Genomic DNA, 19,095 nt, shown 5'->3' on the forward strand with positions numbered 1-19,095 from the left:
TACTATATAGCTGATTATGTTAGTTGGGTACCTAGGCCAACTTTGTTGGACTTAGTGATCAAACTGGACTTACGAATGTGCTCTCAGAATGGAACTTGTTTGTATATAGGGGACTTACTGTATCTGACCCTTTACAGAAAAAAAGTGCTGACTTTAATTGGAATGCAAGGTGTTCATTGAAATACGAATGCATTTCTTTGGGGTTTATGGCTAGGAGTGACATTGCAGGGTCATAGCAATATTAACATATTGTATGTATGTTCAGCTTTAGAAGACACTGCTCCCAAAATACACACTCAGTTTTAACAGAAAAGCTAAAACCTGAAGCAAAAGCCAAAATCTCAAGTGTTAAGAGAGGCAGGGAGAATTACAGAGAGTTTATCTAATCCAGAATTAAACAAACGATTAGAAAACCATCAGGACTTTTGAGCAGACAGGGAAAATATCAGAGTTCTCTAGGTTTACGTTTCCTTTCATTCTTACCCCAAGCATATCCTTAAAAAATATTGTCCCCATTAATGTTGCCATGCTCTGCAGAAATGCACAAAAGTGGAAAACTTATGTTTCTGCCCAGGATCCCGCAATACAGACTATGACATTCAGGCCACATCACAAAAGCACTACCATGAGCTCTCTAGTAGCTCACCAGAACTGCAGACAAAAATATCAGGAAGATATCAGCCACCTCCTGATTTTATGCTGTCATAACTTTAAGCATATACATGGGCAGCAACTCCGTTACTCACACCCAACCCCCAAAGCAGCCACCAAAAGGCTGAAGAGCACGATGCAGGCAGGGCGCCCTCTATCTTTGAGCCTCGGGGCTCTCTCAGGCACCTTCCAAAGTCACTTCCCGGGAGTCACTCCCCCATTTACCTGCCTCGCATTTCAAATAGGATGTGCGTCTTAGGTTCTTTCAAATGACATTTTTCCTCTTAGAGGGGAATTGCATCTGACTGTTTAAGAACCACATTCATCACGAAACGGATACAGATCAACAGTTTCAGTCTTAATTGCAGGATCCCATTGACTTCTGAGTTGAGCAGTCTCTTGAATGACAGCAGAGCTTCATTTCCTGCTGTCAAACCTTGCCAACCCTGGGCAGGGGTTTGGGGTGGGGTCACTAATACAAAGACAGAGCCAGTGCCGACAACAGGACTGAAGGGGCACGAAAGCCTCTCTCCACTTCTCCCAGGACCACGAGTCTGCCAGTCCAGCCCAGCATCTTCCCCAAATCACCTGTAGCATGTTTCTGCTGGGTCTGAGACTGAGTTAAATTAAACTTGGCCTGTCCTGGAAGAAAACAAAGTCCTGGTGGCCCTTCAGAGCAAGGTTGTACAGTTCCCTTAACCTCACCCACCATTCCCCTTTACGTGCAGAAAAGCAACGCTGGTGTTTTATCAGAGGTATAGAGATCATTTCTCAGCAAGAGCATGAGCTTTTTGTCCAGATGAAAATATACACAAAGCACTGCTACTGCTACTGCTAAGTCGCTTCAGTCGTGTCCGACTCTGCGTGACCCCATAGACGGCAGCCCAACAGGCTCCCCCGTCCCTGGGATTCTCCAGGCAAGAACACTGGAGTGGGTTGCCATTTCCTTCTCCAATGCATGAAAGTGAAAAGTGAAAGTGAAGTCGCTCAGTCGTCTCCGACTCCTAGCGACCCCATGGACTGCAGCCCACCAGGCTCCTCCATCCATGGGGTTTTCCAGGCAAGAGTACTGGAGTGGAGTGCCATTGCCTTCTCCGACACAAAGCACATACACATATAAAAGAGCTGCCACTTCCCCTGGAAAAGGAAGCTAGCCAGACATTGAGCATAGCCATGATAGAAACAGCACAGGCTTTACAATCAGAAGAGTGAGTTCAAGGCCACGTAACGGTTGGGCGAGCTTGCCTGTCTCCTCCCTATTGTAACCTCAGTTTTCATCCTACTTCAGAGAACAAGGGTAAGAATAACACCCACCACACACGGTTGCAGGAAGAATCAAAGGAGGCATTTGTGAATAAAAATGCTCTGTAAACTGTGTAACATCACACAAAGAGGCGGAGGGAGAAAGCTCTCTCTTATCCGCCAGTTTCTGATTCACCTTTAATCATTCAGGTCTTTGAGAAGTCCCTCTGCAGGTGAAGACCACCAGCCCACCACAATCAGGACCTGTCAATTCAGCACTCAGCTGGCAGCTATCAACTGCGCTTCTATTAACAGCCAATTAGCTGGGTGGCTTAATTAATCCATGGACCACGTGGTCTGATCTCCCAGAGATCCTAGAAAACAATGAGCCTGAAACAGGAGTGCCAGCTAATTTCTCAATGACCATCAAGGAGTTTGGCCTCCACTATGCCTACACATCGCAGCTGCGAGTGATGGGAGCATAAATATTGATCGGCTCAGTCTCTGTGGCTGGGGGGGAAATTAACGATTAGCGTGCTCTCAGAGGAACAACAGGAGCTACATAAATCCTCAGCCTGGGCCATTAGAGGAAAAAAATCCTAATTTCCAAACCTTAGTGAGGACTGAGGAAAGGGACTGATTGCCTCTTGGGAAAGAGCATGTCAAGATGGGGCGGTCCTACCCACCCTGGAGATGTTCCTCATGCTCTCCTGGCCATGAATGAGATGCAAATTGGGTTCAAACAACGTGATTATTAGAAAGAGGCAGCTGGGTGGTGGCTCTCTTCGGCTGGGCACTCAGATCCAGCGGCAGGAACAAGTGTCTGTGCTGCTCGCCCCTGCATTTCCTTGAAAGATCTCTGTAGTGCTCACAGTTAAGAAGACAAGTGATATGAAGAGAATTTAATTATTTTTTTTTTAAGTGCCTAATCTCCTCTCTGGGAAACGGTAGGCAGAAGAGACTCCGTACTTGAAATCGGCATTGTCCGGAGGCAGTGGTCCGCTGGCCCCTTAATTCCAGCCAAGAGGGCTTGTGCTGATAAAGGGCGTCTGAGCAGAATGGCTCAGGATGGCCAGAGCAGCCACGTTCCTCCTTCAGAAAGAACTGCCTTTGTGTCCAGATCAGCAGCTAGGCAAGCCGCTCCTGACCTTGGTCGGAGCCTGCAGGGCTCCCAGGCCTCCAGACTTCTTTCTGGGACTCCTGACCAAGTGCCCTGTGCCTCTCTGCTCCAGGGCCCTCTTGCTTCCCAGAAAATGTGAGTAAGAGAAGGAGGAAGAATGTGATAAAGGGAGGAGGGAAATGATGGAAAGGAAAGCAGGAGGAAAGAGGACTCCCTGGGAGGCATATACGTTCCTCTCACTGTAGCCATATCTTCCTTCATCTTGCCATCAGCTTCCTAGCGTCCATTAGGTCCTGTGATGGCGGCAGCTACTACCGAATGCAAAGGCTGCTGCCCTAGAAGGTCATCTCAGGCCATTTATCCTCAAATACCAAAATACCAGAGCCAGCAAATTTCAGGAGCTTCTGCAGAATTCCCCAGGGTGCCAGTGTACACGTGTGTGTGGATGCACGTGTTTTTCACTGTCCCAAAGGGGTTCTTTCTTAATCAGCTCAACATCTCAGGACTCAGAAACTGATTTAGTGTTTGGTTAATCTAGCATTTCTGGTAAAATAATTAAAAGATAAGTAATAGACTCAGAGTATCCCATGGTATAATTATTTAAAGCCATGAGGTTTCACTTCAGAGTTATTCACAAGTAATGCAAAATGACTCAGACTGCTGGCAAGGCAAGTGAGAGATGGATAGGTGGGGCTGTAGCATGCTGCTCCCATTTCACAGACGAGGAGGCTGAGCCCAGAAAAGACTACCTGAGTGATCCCTGGCACCACCAATGGCAGAAAGAGACACCTGGGCTGCCAGGTGTATTCGAAAAACCAGGAGGCAAACCCACACTTGATTATGACATGATGGGAGCTGCCATGAGAGGGCTGGGGTCTCCATCTTTCGACCCGGGGGCACAGTTTGAGTCTCTGAGGTCCAGACAAGGAGGAAGGCCAACTATCCAGCTCCGGGCCACTGCGGGCAAATGGGAAGAGGCAGCAGCCAGCTGTAGAGACTCACTTCCCCAAACAGATGGCTGATCTATAACATTGACCTCAAGTGGAATGTGCAAAAGTCATAGCGGGGTTCACAGAGGCCCCCAGAGAGGGGAGCTGGGGGTTTGTCCCTACTTTCTAATTCAGATTCCTTTTCTGAAAAATACATCAAGGACTTCGAAATGCTCTGGAAGAATGACATAACTGTAAACGTTAGAAACTAAACAGAGGCACAGAAACACATTTCTTCAACTTCAAAATTTGTTCCTGGGTGCCTGATAATGCATAAGACTATTTTGGAAATTTGGGATGGCAGAGGTGAGGGAAAGGATGCAGGCAGAGGAAGCAGACGAGATGGCATGTGAACCTGGCCCTGTAAAGATCCTGGGCCTTAGGCATCAGCCAAGGGCAATCTCATTCTGTCCCTGTTGAGCTAATAAATGACCTCTTATGAGTGGAGATTAGCAGTTTTAAATGATACAAACAGATGAGCAACCTTGGAAAAGGGTAGTCTCTAGACAGGCTGGGGAAGCTTGTGACAGGGACATTAATTTCTCTTTCCTTTCTGGTTTTGTCCCTGTGTCTTCTCTGATTGCAGCAAGTATCATTCTGGGCCTCCGGGAAATCTTGAGACAGGGATTCCTGGTCTTTGTTTCCAAAAGCACCAGGCAACTTAGGAGAACAAGGGTTTAGGGACAGAGAGAAAGAGAGAGGTCCCCAGATTGACTCAAAGAGATTCCATTAAAATAGATCTGTGGGTCCCTGGGATACGGCCTGGGGGAGAAAACCAGCTGGAACAAGGGTACAACCCCAGGCAGGCCAAAAATGACCCAGGGAAGAGAAATTCCCACCAGCATGATGGGGCTGATCAAGGCAAGAGAGGAGTACAGGGGAGCTCAGGGTTTGGTTTTTGGGGGGTCTTTTTAGGGGGGCCAGTGGTTTGTTTTGTTTTGTTTTAAGCTTGTTAATATCTAGAAAGCAAGGCATGCTATTTCTTGAATACCTGGAGTTTCAACCTGCTAGTCTCATATTTCCCAGCTTCTCACGGTAGCCACATCTGGGCCATGAAGGCAGCATCATCCCTGCCACCTTCTCCAGGAATTGCCTTAGATGGGAAACCAGCACAGTGCCCAGCATGGGCACCAGCACACACAGGCACGAATGTTCATGAAGTATGGAGGTTCATCTGAAAACGGGCTGTTTCTGGTCGTGCCAGAGATGAAATTCCCTGAACAGAATCTAAAATATGCCCACGGAGCTTCAGCGGATTATTAGGGCCTCTCTCTAAAATTGATTAATTTTTTTTTTTTTAGTGGAAGAAATTATCTAATAAATGGGGAATACAATAACAGTGCCATATACATAAGGCTTGTGCAGTATGCAAATATTACAGAAAACAAGCTCCTTTCTGACAGTGTTTGCAGTATTTCTAGCACAGCACAAATACATTTACATGGGCCCGAGGCACTTGATTCAAAACCTTTACATTTCCAATACCTTCCTCCAAAACTACCCTCAGGCCTCAAATTCTTCTTTTACTAAGCCCTAAGCCCCTGGCCTAAATTTAGTTTCTTGAAAATAAGAGACAAATTTGCTGTTTTTCTTAAAAAAAATTTCTGTCAGTTATTGTATAATTCTCCAAATGGCCAACAAACGATAGAGGAGAGAAGAAATAGAAACATTCTTCTTTCTTTTTTTTTTTTTTTTTAGTGGTACAGTACTTATTGCTAAAATCCTGTTTAAATTACAGCATCAAGCTTGTTACATGATTTTCAATTAGGAATTAGAGCTTTGCTGAATTTGGGGGTGGGGATCCCCATAAAAATCAAATCAACACTGAAAAGTCAAACTTAAAGAAATCTTTATTTGAGCTATTAATAGAACCAGCCCTTCTTGAAACTAAGAAAAAAATCCAATTAATTTTCTTAAACCAAGAGTGCAGCCTGGCTTCTCCATATCACTTGGATTGTGATGGGGCATAGGTTTTATTTTATCATCAGTCCCACTTTGGAGATCCCACTGTCAGGTGAGTGAGGATATTTCCTAACATTGAGGAAGAGAGTCAGGGCCTAGTCCCCAGCAAAGGCAACTGGTTGCATGGAATGGACAAGCTGGGAAGTCCCCAGCCAAGGAGTCCTGGCTACAGCCCTCTCCTGTCCAATCCCTCCACCATTTCAACTTCTCTCAATATTTCAGTGGGAAGGGAGCCCACTACTCTTGCTTTGGAAAATAAACTGACCCCTCTACCACACTGGGAAGAGCCCTAGGCAGAGTCCCCATGGCTTCGGACACATCCAAGGGAAGAGCTCTCCCCAGGACTGCGCAGAAGCATTGTCTAGAGAAACCTGGGATACTGAGCTCACCCAAAACCCACATTTTTGCCCTACAATAGACAAATGTCCCTGGATAATTCTTACTATTGAGGAAACAATCTCTGCCCTGGCAAATGATTCCTAGACCAAGGGTGCTGCAACCACCCAATGACGCTGCAGCGTCCCATTGGACCCGTCCCAGCAGGGTTCACTCTGTCCAGCCAGAAGTGCTTCCTTAGCCCCAGATGGCCTCCTCCATGGGTAGGGCAGGATTCCCTCTGAGATGGTTTCCCCACAGATTGCATCAACCTCCCTGGAGCTCTACAAAGACCAGCACCTAGGGATGAGTCATGAAGTGCTTGGAAAGTAGGTGGGCACTGTGCAGCTGTAAACATCCCTGACCTCACCCCATCATCCCCTAGCAAAGACCCAGGCATCCAGGTGGCTTGGTGGCAAGGAAGGAGCACAGTGTGTGGGTAGTTGCCAGGATGATCCAATTCCATTCTTGTGCTGATGCTGCCACTTAATAATAGCCCTGCTATCTTGGGCCAATTGTTTAACCTCATTACTCAATCTCATGTGCATTAAAGTATGATCTGCCTTATTGTTTGTGGTCATTGTGAAGCTTAAATGAGCTAATACATGTGAAATGGAGTTTGTGAATTTGTAAAACCCAATGCAAATGCTAGCTATTGTTATTTCACATGAATGCACATGCTCATACAAGCTTGGACCACCAGGAACTCAAGAAGAATGAAATTATTCAGCCATATTTACACGGGGCCCACTGAACCACAAAAAAACCCCATAGACTTGGTATTCTTCATCTAGCTTCCAAAACCATCCATCAATAGGTTACTTCAGATTCACATGGGGCCCTTGTGAAAAAAAAAAGAAAAAAATACTGATTCTACCAAAACCCACAGAATCATAATCTCTGCAGTAAATATAAAAACGTGTATATTAAACGACCTCTCTTAGGTGGTTCTGACATGGAGTCATGTTTGGAATCCTCCTGCACTCCTTGGGACCCGACATGCAAATTTCCTGACAGATCAGTGATGGGAACAACTGTTGTGGCACTGAGAAGGACCTCTCTTTGTCTCTCTATCCCTCCCCTCAGATACATACGCACCAAGATACAGAGCGGTGCTCATCCACCAGACACAAAATACACCCACGAATATACAACATATATACGTAGACACACAAAGTCGTAATACAGGTGAAAGAGAGAAAGAAGAAATAGACTAACAAGAAAGGGTGACCAACAATAAGAAGTATCAAGATTGTTAAAGTCTAAAAAATTCACGGTTTTATAAAGGAGACAGAAAATGGGGGGAAAGAAGATGTTAAGACAAAGAGCAAGTGGTCAAAACTAGGAGACCTCTGTTCCATGACTGCACAGCACTATATCTGACATTAGACCACTGCCCCCACCCCATCCCACTACTCATTTGTTTGCAATTCTGCCTCAACCAGGAAGTTGTGAGAGCCACCCCCAGATGGCAGAGGCAGAGTGTGCTCCTCATAGCAATGCCCAAACCCAGCACAGAACCTGGCCTGTGGCTGCACTGGATAAATGTGTGCTCAACGCACGGCGGGATGAGAAGAAGCAAGTAAGGAAGAACGACAAAGTGCACAAAGGAAGAAACAGATCTCTGGTCCCAGCTCCCTGGAGTAAACCAGAATAAGCAAGCTTAAGGTAATGAAGTTCAACGCAAAACAGAGAGTTCATGTCCCCGCAGGCATCATTAACTGCATCACAAGGAGCAGAACCAGCCTGGGAAAAAGAGGAAAAGCTCCCCAGATCTACGGGCGGGTCCGAAGTGAGAGAGAAAATCGATCCAGTGTGATGAAGGCTGTTGGAAGGCATCCATCTGACCTTGTCACTCCCCTGCTTAGTGCAGCCTCAAGGCCCCCTGGAACCCTTAAGGTCCTACCCAACAGGACTCTTACACATTCCCCCCAACCTCATCCCCGCCATCAGCCACATGCTTTGACTCTCGAATTGTGCCAAACTCACCAAGCATGCTGTGTCATTCCTCTCGGCCTGTTTGGTGCAATTAACCTCTACCTGGAATGCCCTCCCTACCTAGTGCCAAACCTACTGTTCTTCCTTCTCTACTCAGTTCCCTGTGCCCTCCTCCTCCATTAAGTTCCCAGGCCCCCAGGACACCTAGTGCACACTGTATGGTCCAGGTCCATTCCTGAGCAAATCCCCTGCCCACAGAGAATAGGTTCTGCATCTCTGTACCCACAGCAGCTAGCACATTGCCTGGCACACAGCAGATCATCAATAAATGCTTGGGGAATTCAATCGAGCATTGGCAAGATTTCAGAATGTAAGTGCCCAAAGACAGTTAAAAGGCAATCTCAGAGGCAACTTGATATAGTGGAAAGATCCTTAATATCAGAGGTCTGAGTTCAAATCAGTAGCATCCTAAGGCAAGACTGAATCAGTTTCCTAATCTATGGAATAAGGAGAATCCCACCCAACTCCTACAACTATTTATGAAGCACCCACATGTACCTGGCACCTAGTTGGCCCTCTGCACTGTACTTACTCCCCTCTCTCCCTCTCTCCCCATTATTTTCAGTCTCCTGCTTGGGACCATAAGCTTCTCTAAGGGCTCTTTCACAGTTACTGGACGACCTCTCTGGACCCTGTTCATAAATGTTGCCTGGCTGGTCAGGAAACCCCCGAGGCCCCCTTCTGTATCCCACAGCCAGGTCTGTGGAAGAAGAGACCGAGGAATGGGGGCTCTGAGTAAAGGTAAGACTGAGCCTTTAGGGAGAGCCCAGCGGCTCCGCTCAGATGAACCGCCTGGGCAGGAGTTGGAAAAGCCACTTAGACTCTCATTTTCCCAACTCCCCACCAATACTAAGGCGTCTGTTTTTACAGGCTCTTTAGTGATGTTCAGGGCACATTCATTTCAACTTCCAATGCAGCTGAAGAGATCGAGAACAATTATAAAGCAAGGGTTGCGACACTCTGGGTGGGCCCGGGCGGCAGCCGCCCGGGGGCTTGCAGGGCGCTCGCCCGCGCCGCACACGCGCGCGCGGAGCACTCCCGGGCCTCCGGCCTCCCCTGCTCCGGCCTGGCAACTGCGGGAAGGAAGGAGGTCAGCGCGGCCGCCAGACTTCTCTCGGGCGCCAAGCGCCGGCCGGCCCTGCCACCCGACCCCCGCACCAGCTACTGTCTCGCAGCGTCCACGGACCACCAACCCCCGGGCGGCTCGACCGCTGCGCCCCCGCCGCCCGGGACCCAGGCAAGCTGTACCCAAGTTAAGAGCCCCGCTCCGCAAGCCAGCGCGCGCCCGCCACCCACACCCACTCCCACTTCCACACAGCGCGGGGCCAGGGATGCCCCTGAGCTTTTGTAAAATCCAGAAATATCACGCTGTAGCTGCATCCGGCGCCCGGTTACCTGCTCGCAGCACCGAGACCCCCGCCCTGGCTTCCCGGGAGCCCGCAAACCCCGCGCGCGAGCTGCGCGCCCTCCTGCCAACCACTGCCCCGCGCCTGGCGCGCAACCAAACCCCGTACCTTGGGGGTCTGCACTTCGGGTCCGGTCGGCACCTCCAACTTCTTCTTGGTTACCCAGAAGAACAGCAGCACGGTGATCCAGAGCACCCCGAAGATCGGCAGCACCAGGCGGCGACTCAGGCGCCGCATGGTCCCGCTTGCTTTCTCCTCTGGGCGTCACTGCGCCCCCGGGGGCACCCCCTGGCGGTCAGGGTCGGCGGGGCAGGTGTCCTGGAGAGTGCCCAGCTCCCGCGAGCGCTAGCCCCGGGATCAGGAGCTGGGGAGGACCGGCTGGAGCCTGCCAGGCGCCCCGCCCGCTCGGGAGAGCAGCGAGCAGAAGGGGGACCACGCGGTGCCCCGAGGCGCGGCAGGCGATGGCCGAGGGGCCGCCAAGCTGGACGACCGCTCCAGCCGGAGAAGCTCGGTGGCCGCCGAGATGCTCCCCGCACCGCCGCCGCCGCCGAGAGGGAAACTGACTCGAGCTGCGGGGAGGGAGGAATCCGAGGCTGTGCCCGGCACCCCGCGAGGAGCTCGAGGGGGGAGTGGAGGGAGGGAGAGATGGCGGAGGGAGGACCGACAGACAGACCTACTCCGAGGGGGAATCCGGGCGGGAGCGAGCTGGGCTCTGAGAGCGGGCGCTACCGCCGCCCCCCCACCGAGACGCCGCCGCGTGCTGTTCTGGGGCCGCCCGCGCCGAGCCCCGCGCGCAGCTCGGGGGCCATCCTGGGGTCAGGCGGGGCGGGGCGGGGCGGGAACGGTGCGTCCGCGAGACCCGCCGCCCCCAGCTGCACGCGGGGACCCGAAGGCCGGCGGGTGCCGGGAGGAGCGGTGGCCCGGAGGACTTTCCCGCTCGCCGCGGGGGTCTGCACGTGGCGCTCGCAGCCTGGTCCCGCTCTCTGTGCGCCCTAGGGGAGCTGGCGCTGGGACCTTAGGACGCTGGCGGGCCTGCTGCCTAACCCGGGGGTCACGCTCCTGGCCGTTCAGGGCCAAGGCCGAGTTCAGCCAACTCCCCAGGGTGTTTCTCTGCCTGCCTGCAGGTGCCTGGCAACTTTTTCTGCTTAATGGAACGCTGAGTTGGTCTAAATTTAACTTTAAAGAAATCCTTTTAAAAAATTAAGGTGCAATTACCTCCCTTAAGAGTTTTCTCTCCCTGAGGATCAGGGCTCTGTGTTTGCAGAAAGAGGGTGGGGGTGCGGTCCAAAGTTGGGTCAACCACATGGTTGACCCAAGTCAACACTGCAAAGTGACTTGGGGGGAGGGGGCTAGTGGGTGCAGAGGGCTATCTTTCAAAAGCCCCTTCCCCCAAATGCCTTTTGGAAGTTCATCCTCCTTCCTCTTGAACATCAAAACTACTTGGGTCCAGAGGCAGAGCACAGTCTGAACTGGATTCCCACGTGGGCCTCAGCTAGACTGGAATGATAGTGGTAACACTGGATGAGAGGTTCCTGGCCCCAGTCAGCCATAATAGCTGTGTGAATCTTGGAGACCTCAGGAGGCTTAGATTCCTCATCTGTAAAATGGGGGCTGTTTACAAGTGAATGAATAGTTGTGAAAGCTAAGTGCAAGGTGCTGGTGTTACTTAATCATCTGATCCCTGAAAGAGGGGAAGAAGGACACTTTGCTCTCCCTGGGGAACAGTGCCATCTTATGTGTGGAGCCTGACTTGGAAGAATGCTTATCTCATCACGTTGTTGGTGAGGTGAAAGTGATGCGTCTACTACTGTAGCCATCATCCTCTTTGCTTCTCCCTACAGGGCCCAGCATAGGAGGCAGGGCAGGTGTAAAGCAGGGCTCCAGAATTCAGTCTCCAGGAAGATGAAGCTAGCAAAAAGTAGAGTCAAAAATGGAGGCATCTGCCCCTGTATTTGGTACATTGTCTTTCAGTCACAGGACAGTCTTTCCTCCTATCCCAAACGTTTTCTTGGCTAGGCTATAGATAAGAAGTTTTGGGTGGGAACAAAGAGAGAAAATAAAACAGCCCAGAAAAGCTGAGCACTCTTGCCAGCCCATCTCAAGATTCAGCTGAGCTCTCAGACCATCACAGAACTATTTGCCTTTATTAGAACTCTGTACTCTGAAAGGCTGGGGTAGGCTCCCCAGCCACTGCTTTGGCTGGGCAGAGGTCCAGGTAGATCACAGTCTGGGAAGGCTGGGGGCATCAGCAAGAGAACCCCTCTCTGCAGTATCATGAGCTTCCTGGATCCCTTCCAATAGCCTTGCCCTGGACCTGCGGTCTGGGGCCTGCAAAGTGTTCTGCGGCAGGCTCTGCAGGGGACCCCCAGGCAAGTCGCTGAGATGCTGTCAGCTCCAGGCAGGAGCCGCAGCTCCGTAGTCCATTGCTCAGCGCTTTGTGGTGCTGCTTCTGAGTAACAGATGGCAAACAGTACACAACACCACCGCCAAGCTTTAGAGATGGTTGCAGCAGCACACACCGCCTGCTGCTGAGGATGTAAGGTGCTTCATGCTGTCTGGCATCTGGGGAAACTGAGTCCCTGGGTTTCCCATGGCAGCTCCATCCGGGGCCTGTGATGCCTGGGAGCTCGGGTATCAACTTTCAAGGTGCTTCTTGATTACTACTTTGTCCTCCTTTCAAGTGGAGGAGATTCCCTGGGCCTATGAACGCTGTCAAGGGAATCCAGTTTTGCCAAGTGTCATTACCTGATCCAGCCAAAAGCCATGTTAGTTTGGGTTATCAAGCCAGTCACTGTCATTAGGGTTGAAATTGATTTCGGATGGGACTTCAAACATCTGGAAGCCAGGTGAGTCTCCATGCAGGGCCCAGCCCTTTAAGTCTCTCCCAGCCTATGCAGGGATTGCCCCGAATATTTAAAACTTTAATAACCAGCTTAAGTAATGCAGAGTGCAGTTGATCCCAGTGGGGGATTAGCTATCATTGGTGATTAATCCAAGTGACTTTTTTCTCATCACAGTCTATATGGGGAAGAAAAGCTCCTAGCAAAAGATTTAACATGACAGGAAAATAAGAAAAATAAGTACATTCTGAATTAGGACTATCCTATTGCTCTTTAATGGTTCTACCCTCAGGTCTTGATAGTCTGGAACAAATTCTTCATTTCCCAGGGTCTGTTTCCCATACCTAAGGTCTTGCCCTCTCAAAGGCCTTCCAGCTCACACCTATGGGGTGGTAACCTTCCTCATTCCTGAATTGAAACTCTTTTTTTTTTTTGCCACTCGTATCAATTGGCAAGTTCTCTCCTAGCAGCCGAAGACATTAGAAACCGAATTGGGTATTGGAGCAGATGTGAGTCGTCCGTGTTCGTATAAAAACTATGGAATAAAACCCATTATGGCCCGGGAAAGCTATGTGAAGCAGCATATGGAGCCGATGTAAGCTGGGAAGAGGAGGAAGCTGTGAAGGCCAGGGCATATGCTCCCCAGCGCCTTTGGCTGTGGGTTTTCACACTTTGCTTCTGGTTGCCTTTAGCTGTCCTGTCACTCTCACTCAGCTCACTGCAGAGGCTGCAGCCTTTTGTTCCTTTTGGATCCGATTGCCTGCGTCCCTCCTCTCTGCCCACTGCATGACTTCAGTGAGAGTGTGTGTGTGAGCGTGTGCCTTCCATCTGCATGCTTATTAGACCTGCCACCACCAGTGAGATGCCCTCTGTGCCCAGCCTAATGAGACTGCACCTACAGAGGCCCGGCAGCTTCCTGGTGAGAGCTTTACCCCTTCTGGGCTGCAGGGAAATGTAACCAAGAACAGGGCAGATTGGAGCACAGCGATGAGCTGAGGCACAGGCATGCCGGCCCATCACTGACAGAAGTCTCCAGCAGGAAAAGGTACAGCAGTAAGAATTCAGAGGTGTCTGTCTTTATCCCACAGTCGTACAAACACAAGTCTTTGGGCCTGTTTTTGCATCCTGCTTTGTTCAAGCTCTCTACCTGTAAATAATACATCAGCTCCCTTTTTCTCTGTGTTCCTCTTCTTTTTCCTTGCCACTATAGATTCTGTCAAACTGTATGTCCCGAGTCTCCTGCAAGTCCTTTTTATAAAGTGAGCGATAGGATAGCTTAGGCTGTGTAGTAAACGAGAAGGAGCTGCTACCAACCCTCTTACTTCCTCTCTCTGCCATGTTGGTGCATCTTTGTCAAAAGAATAAAGCCAACCAGCTTTTCCTCTTATCTTCGCTGAGTAGATGGGTGGCTTTATCTGAGGGATCTGAGCCTCACCTTTCTGGATCTTTCTCTATCCATTAAACACCTCCTTTCACCACCCTACTCCCCTCAACCCCTCCTTCCCTTTTTTTCCCCTTCTGTTCCACTGTATAATTTGCCTCCTGGAAAGGGATTTATATCTTTGCATTTCAAAAGCCTGCTCCTTTCTTTCATTATTTGAAATGCCCCCAAACTTTCTTTGTTCCTCACCCAAATGCCAAGTATAAAACTCACTGTTGCTGCAATGATATGCCTTTGCTGATTGTGAAAGTGGTGTGATCTTCAGAGCTGGTGTCCCGCAGGGACCTGAGCCAGGGACCACCCCTCCCTCCATGGAAAAGGTAAAGTTCGAGCAGCATGAATGGATGACCCAATTAGCTTAAAGAAAAGTAGAGGGAAATTCTTTAACCTGAATTACCTAGCAGGGTCTCTGAAAGAGGGGAACAGGAGCAGGAAAAGAAATGGAGAGATCTAAACAGATTTCATTCATTCCCCAGGACCCAAATTTCAGAGAACCACATCTGATAGTCACGTGCATCATCTCTGAGAGTCAAAGACAGTCTTGTTGTTGTTTAGTTGCTAAGTTGTGTCCGACTCTTTGCGACCCCATGGACTGCAGCACATCAGGCTTCCCTGTCCTTCACTATCTCCCTGAGCTTGCTCAAACTCATCTCCATTGAGTCAGTGATGCCATCTTAAGTTTAAAGCATCAGTGAAAGGTAGAAGCAGTCAGGAGAGTTTAATTCCTGGAAGAAATGGAAACAGAATGAGTCCTCTCCAATCTGGCAGGAATTTCAACAATGAGAGGAGCCACACATTCCCCAGGGGTGGAAATGGGGCAAATCTGGCTCCCAAGACAACCTGCTGCAGCCAATGGCAGCTTTTTGTAATCAAGTCATTAGGGGGTGTTGCACATGCCCCAGTTTGTTTAGGGGAGTATTTTCCTGGCATAATTATTAATAGTGTCCCCTTTCACTTTTAAGAAATTCCTGTTTTAGTCAGTAAATTAGATGGCCACTCTAATGGACAGGAGGATTCCACTGATGTTGCTAAAAGAGGATTGATCATTTTAGGTGACAAAAGGGTCTTTGCTGTTCAGATTCTTTTGTGTATGTGCTGAGTTTGGGGTAGCCTCAGTGTTCCTGTGGGGCACTATTCTGAGTGAATGATATTCAAAACATTTGTTCAAAGGAGAGAGACAATGTGGACATACTGAGCTGGGTTTAAATGGGAAATCATTGTGCTACCAATATCAGTCAATGGGTGTCTGATCCTGTCCACCCAACTGAAGGCACTTCATCCACCTAGAAACTCACATCTCAGGAAGCAGCCTGGCATGGATGTCTCTTCCAAGGACAAGAGATTCCTGACACTGGACTCTAATTATTCCCCCAACTCTCTCTTCCTCTACCCATGTGCCTCTGTGGGCCATGAATGAGTGAAGTGAGATGAGGTCGGGGGCAGCATAAACACAGTGAAAACAATGGGACTGACATTCAGCTTGTTGGAGACACAGTGGAAAGTGGTGGGGTCCATTTAGGACTGACAAGAAAGGAATCCTAATTGATCATTGCCCATGAAGATGAAGCAGTACCAGAATTTTCCAACATCTCAACAGAAACACAAGTCTAACTTCAGGATATATCTTGGATTTTAACTGTTGTAAACTAATTCAATTCCCACCATTCCTCCAAAATAAACATTAGGTAGGCTAAACTAAACAGCTCTGCAGACTGGATCCAGGCTGCTGCTTGCCAGTTTACAACCCGTACTTCAGGCACAAATGTTTCAGTAAGCACTGAGATTTCCTGTGTACCATCAATCCACTAACTTAGAACAGACACACCCAGTGAAGACAAAGGAGAAATAGCGGAACAAACGATGTTAGAACCAGAAGGGGTCCTGGAGACCATCTACTTCAATGCTTCTTATTTTGTAATTGAGGAAAGTGGAGTTTAGAGAAGCTACCTGATCTATTTCCAGCAAGACAAGTTCTTCAGTAGAGCTTGCATTATAATGCATCTACCCCAAACCCCTAATTCTCCCAAGTGACACCCCTCATTAGTTTCAACAGACCAAGTGAAACAGGGAGCTGAGATGTTTGGGGGACTAATAAGCCCAGAAGTTTCAAGTAATCAGCCAAGCAATCAACAAAGATATTGTGGGCACAGATTCTGGTCAATTTGCTGTAAGGAATACCAATAAATACCAGCCTGTTCCCATCTCCTCAAGAAAGTATAAGCTGGTGATTAGGATGCAGGCTTGAGTGCTGGAAGATCTAGTCCATCCTCTCAGTTTCCACTCAGTTTCCACTGAGTTCCCACTGAATAATGATAGGAATTCCAGGTAGAGGTGCTTCAGTCTGCCTGAGAATGAGCTAACATTGCAACAGGAAGATCATTTTTGTAGCCATACTCTGCACCTGTCTTCAGATACCCTTGCTAAGTGTTGTACAAATATTAATTAAACATAGATTATTTGAAAAGTGCTTTTAACATTTGAACTCAACAGGGCTGCCTCAGAGGATGATATTAAAACTAACCCCCTGTTGGCAGAATGCTGTTTATAAAAAAAATAATAACTCTTTCCTTTTTGCAGTTTTCCCCAACATAGACAATTTATTTTGCCCATCCTCTGGCTAGTTCACCTTTTGTGTCATCATTTTCATGAGACAAGTGAAAATAATATTTCCCTTGTGCTCCTTAGAGCCAAATCCCTTTTTTTTTCTGGCTTGATCCAAAGAAGGTGGGTTTGAGCAGTAATAGAAAGACACCTGATGTACAGTCCAAGCACAAATCCTCAGGGAGAAATAATGCATCTCTTGGGGGAAAAAAAAATAGCTTATACTTATGAAGTAGGAGATTTTCAATTTATAATGGTTTTCTATTTCCTTCAATTGCCAGGGTAACTGCATAACAGAAAGGTTAGGCTTTCCATATATAAGGCAGACCTGCCTCTTGGATCTGGAAGGTAGATTCAAAAGTGATGAGTGATAAGCATCCCTCTGCCTCCCCCTGGACCACTGTCCCAGGGATTTTGATGCAATGCAGATCAAAGGGTTGAAATCCATTACCCAGAGAGATGGCAAAGTTCCTTTCAGTGATTTCTTCCCCCATCACTGCTCTCAGGCCTGAATTCCAAATTGATTTCCTTAATAACTATTAAAGATCTTTTTAATTAAACCAGGCATCCTCTTCCTTGGCAAACTTTTCTCGATGACATCTCTGGTTAATTAAAGGTTTAAGCTGCAAAGACGTATTACATAAGAACACAGGAAGCTGCTTTGTGGCATGCCTGTGAAAGACCCTGCTGGTTCCTGCTGCAGAAACCAGGGCTTCGGGGAGGCTCCTGGCTTCTTTGAGGGTGGTGTAAGACGTCCCAGGAAGTGTTCATAAGAAAGTTAGTTGGGTGAGGGGGGAGTGCTCGTTTTTTTTGGTTTCCCAAGGTTCAGTTTCTCCTTTTAGGCTTGCCATGTAAGTGTCCATCAAATGTTTTACATTAAAAGCATGGTTCATTTGGATCATAATTCACTGATACTAATAAGATTTTTTTTACCTTTTCATCCAAAATTCTTGAGGTAGGAATATACTTGGTAATCAGAACAACAAATAAAGCCTCTTTTCTCCCACCAACAAAATGCAGCCACCTCTACAATAGATTGTATCAGGTTCTCATAAGAAGGGGAATAAATTGTATGTGTTTACAATAGTAAATTGCTCTGATCCATTCACCTTCTTCGTCCTGTTCCTTTTTTATTTTTCACTTTTTCCCACCAGGACCCTTATTTGAAAAATGATAGAATAGAGTGAGATGTGCAGGATATCATTAAGGAACACAACTTTGCTTCCTGAAAAATTAAATAGCTCTTCAGTTTGGAATCAAACCCATGACCTTGGCTTTAAGATCATCGTAGTCTAAAATATGGCTCTCAAATATAGATGTATCAGAATTACCTCTGATGGCTGTTAAATCAGATGCCCGTGTCTCATCCTAAGCCTGCTGAAATTCTCTGGGTGATGTTCCTCAGCACCTTGGTTTGGGAACCACTGTTCTAATCAATACCTTCAAGCTGAGTCAGTGTCACCTCTAGGTCTGCCTGGAAATGTTAAAGATGGTTTGTCATTCCAATGCTTTGGTCTTATAGATGACTCAGACGGGAGAAACAAAGCCCTGGGAAACAGAACCTCACCAGGATTGCTGAGGAAAAGTGATTCCAATTCTGACAAGACACCAAGCAGGGAATTAAAAAGATTTTTCCACTCACACATTGTCGTTGGTCAGTGGCTTACAGCTCCACATCAATGGGCTCAAACCATTAGAGAAAATCAGGATCACCTGGAAAACTTATTTTACTAGTCATTTTATTAAAAATACTCTCAAACATATAGGAAGTTAGACTAAGAGTCTACTCAACAGCCAGGCACAGAACACACATACCACCAAGACTCAAATATTAACATTTGACCATATGTGTGTATACACACACAAGCCTGCATCTATAATTGCTGAACCATTAAAAAGTAAATTACAGACATGATATGTAACACCTAAACAATAACTCAGCAACACTTTGTCACACAGTCCTCCAAATTAATGACATCCTGGCCATAACCACATTATGATCACACGTAACTGAATTAAAATTGTGGCACTGGAGAAGACTCTTGAGAGTCCCTTGGATGTCAAGGAGATCAAACTAGTCAGTCCTAAAGGAAATCAACCCTGACTATTCATTGGAAGGACTGATGCTGAAGCTCCAATACTTTGGCCACCTGATGTGAAGGGCAAACTCTTTGGAAAAGACCCTGATGCTGGAAAAGATTGGAGGCAGGAGGAGCAGGGGGCGACAGAGGATGAGATGGTTGGATGGTATCACCAACTCAATGGACATGAATTTGAGCAAACTCTGGGAGATAGTGCAAGACAGGGAAGCCTGGTGTGCTGCAGTTCATGGGCTCATGAAGAGTCCGTGACTTAGGGACTGAACAACAACAACTGAATTAAAAATAATTTCCTAAGATCATACAACACTCAGTTCATAACCATGTTTCTAGGAAACTTAAAAACACAAAGCAAAACTGAAAAGCAAACC

At 47.9% G+C, this 19,095-nt stretch overlaps 1 protein-coding gene across 3 annotated transcripts in view; it reads right to left on the reverse strand.

Moving 5' to 3' along the window:
• The window catches only part of GALNT14 (polypeptide N-acetylgalactosaminyltransferase 14), a 214,802-nt gene extending 204,790 nt beyond the window's left edge, over positions 1–10,012 (reverse strand). For all 3 annotated transcript variants that reach the window (XM_081587436.1, XM_081587437.1, XM_081587435.1), the window contains exon 1: positions 9,852–10,012. In XM_081587436.1, the coding sequence (XP_081443562.1) occupies positions 9,852–9,980 (129 nt within the window). In that variant the 5' untranslated portion in view covers positions 9,981–10,012. The remainder of the gene's footprint in view (positions 1–9,851) is intronic.
• Positions 10,013–19,095: the final 9,083 nt, after the last annotated feature.

This window comes from Giraffa tippelskirchi, chromosome 4 (genome assembly GCF_054371585.1).
Source record: "Giraffa tippelskirchi isolate mGirTip1 chromosome 4, T2T-mGirTip1v1.2.pri, whole genome shotgun sequence".
NCBI classification, from domain to species: Eukaryota; Metazoa; Chordata; class Mammalia; order Artiodactyla; family Giraffidae; genus Giraffa; species Giraffa tippelskirchi.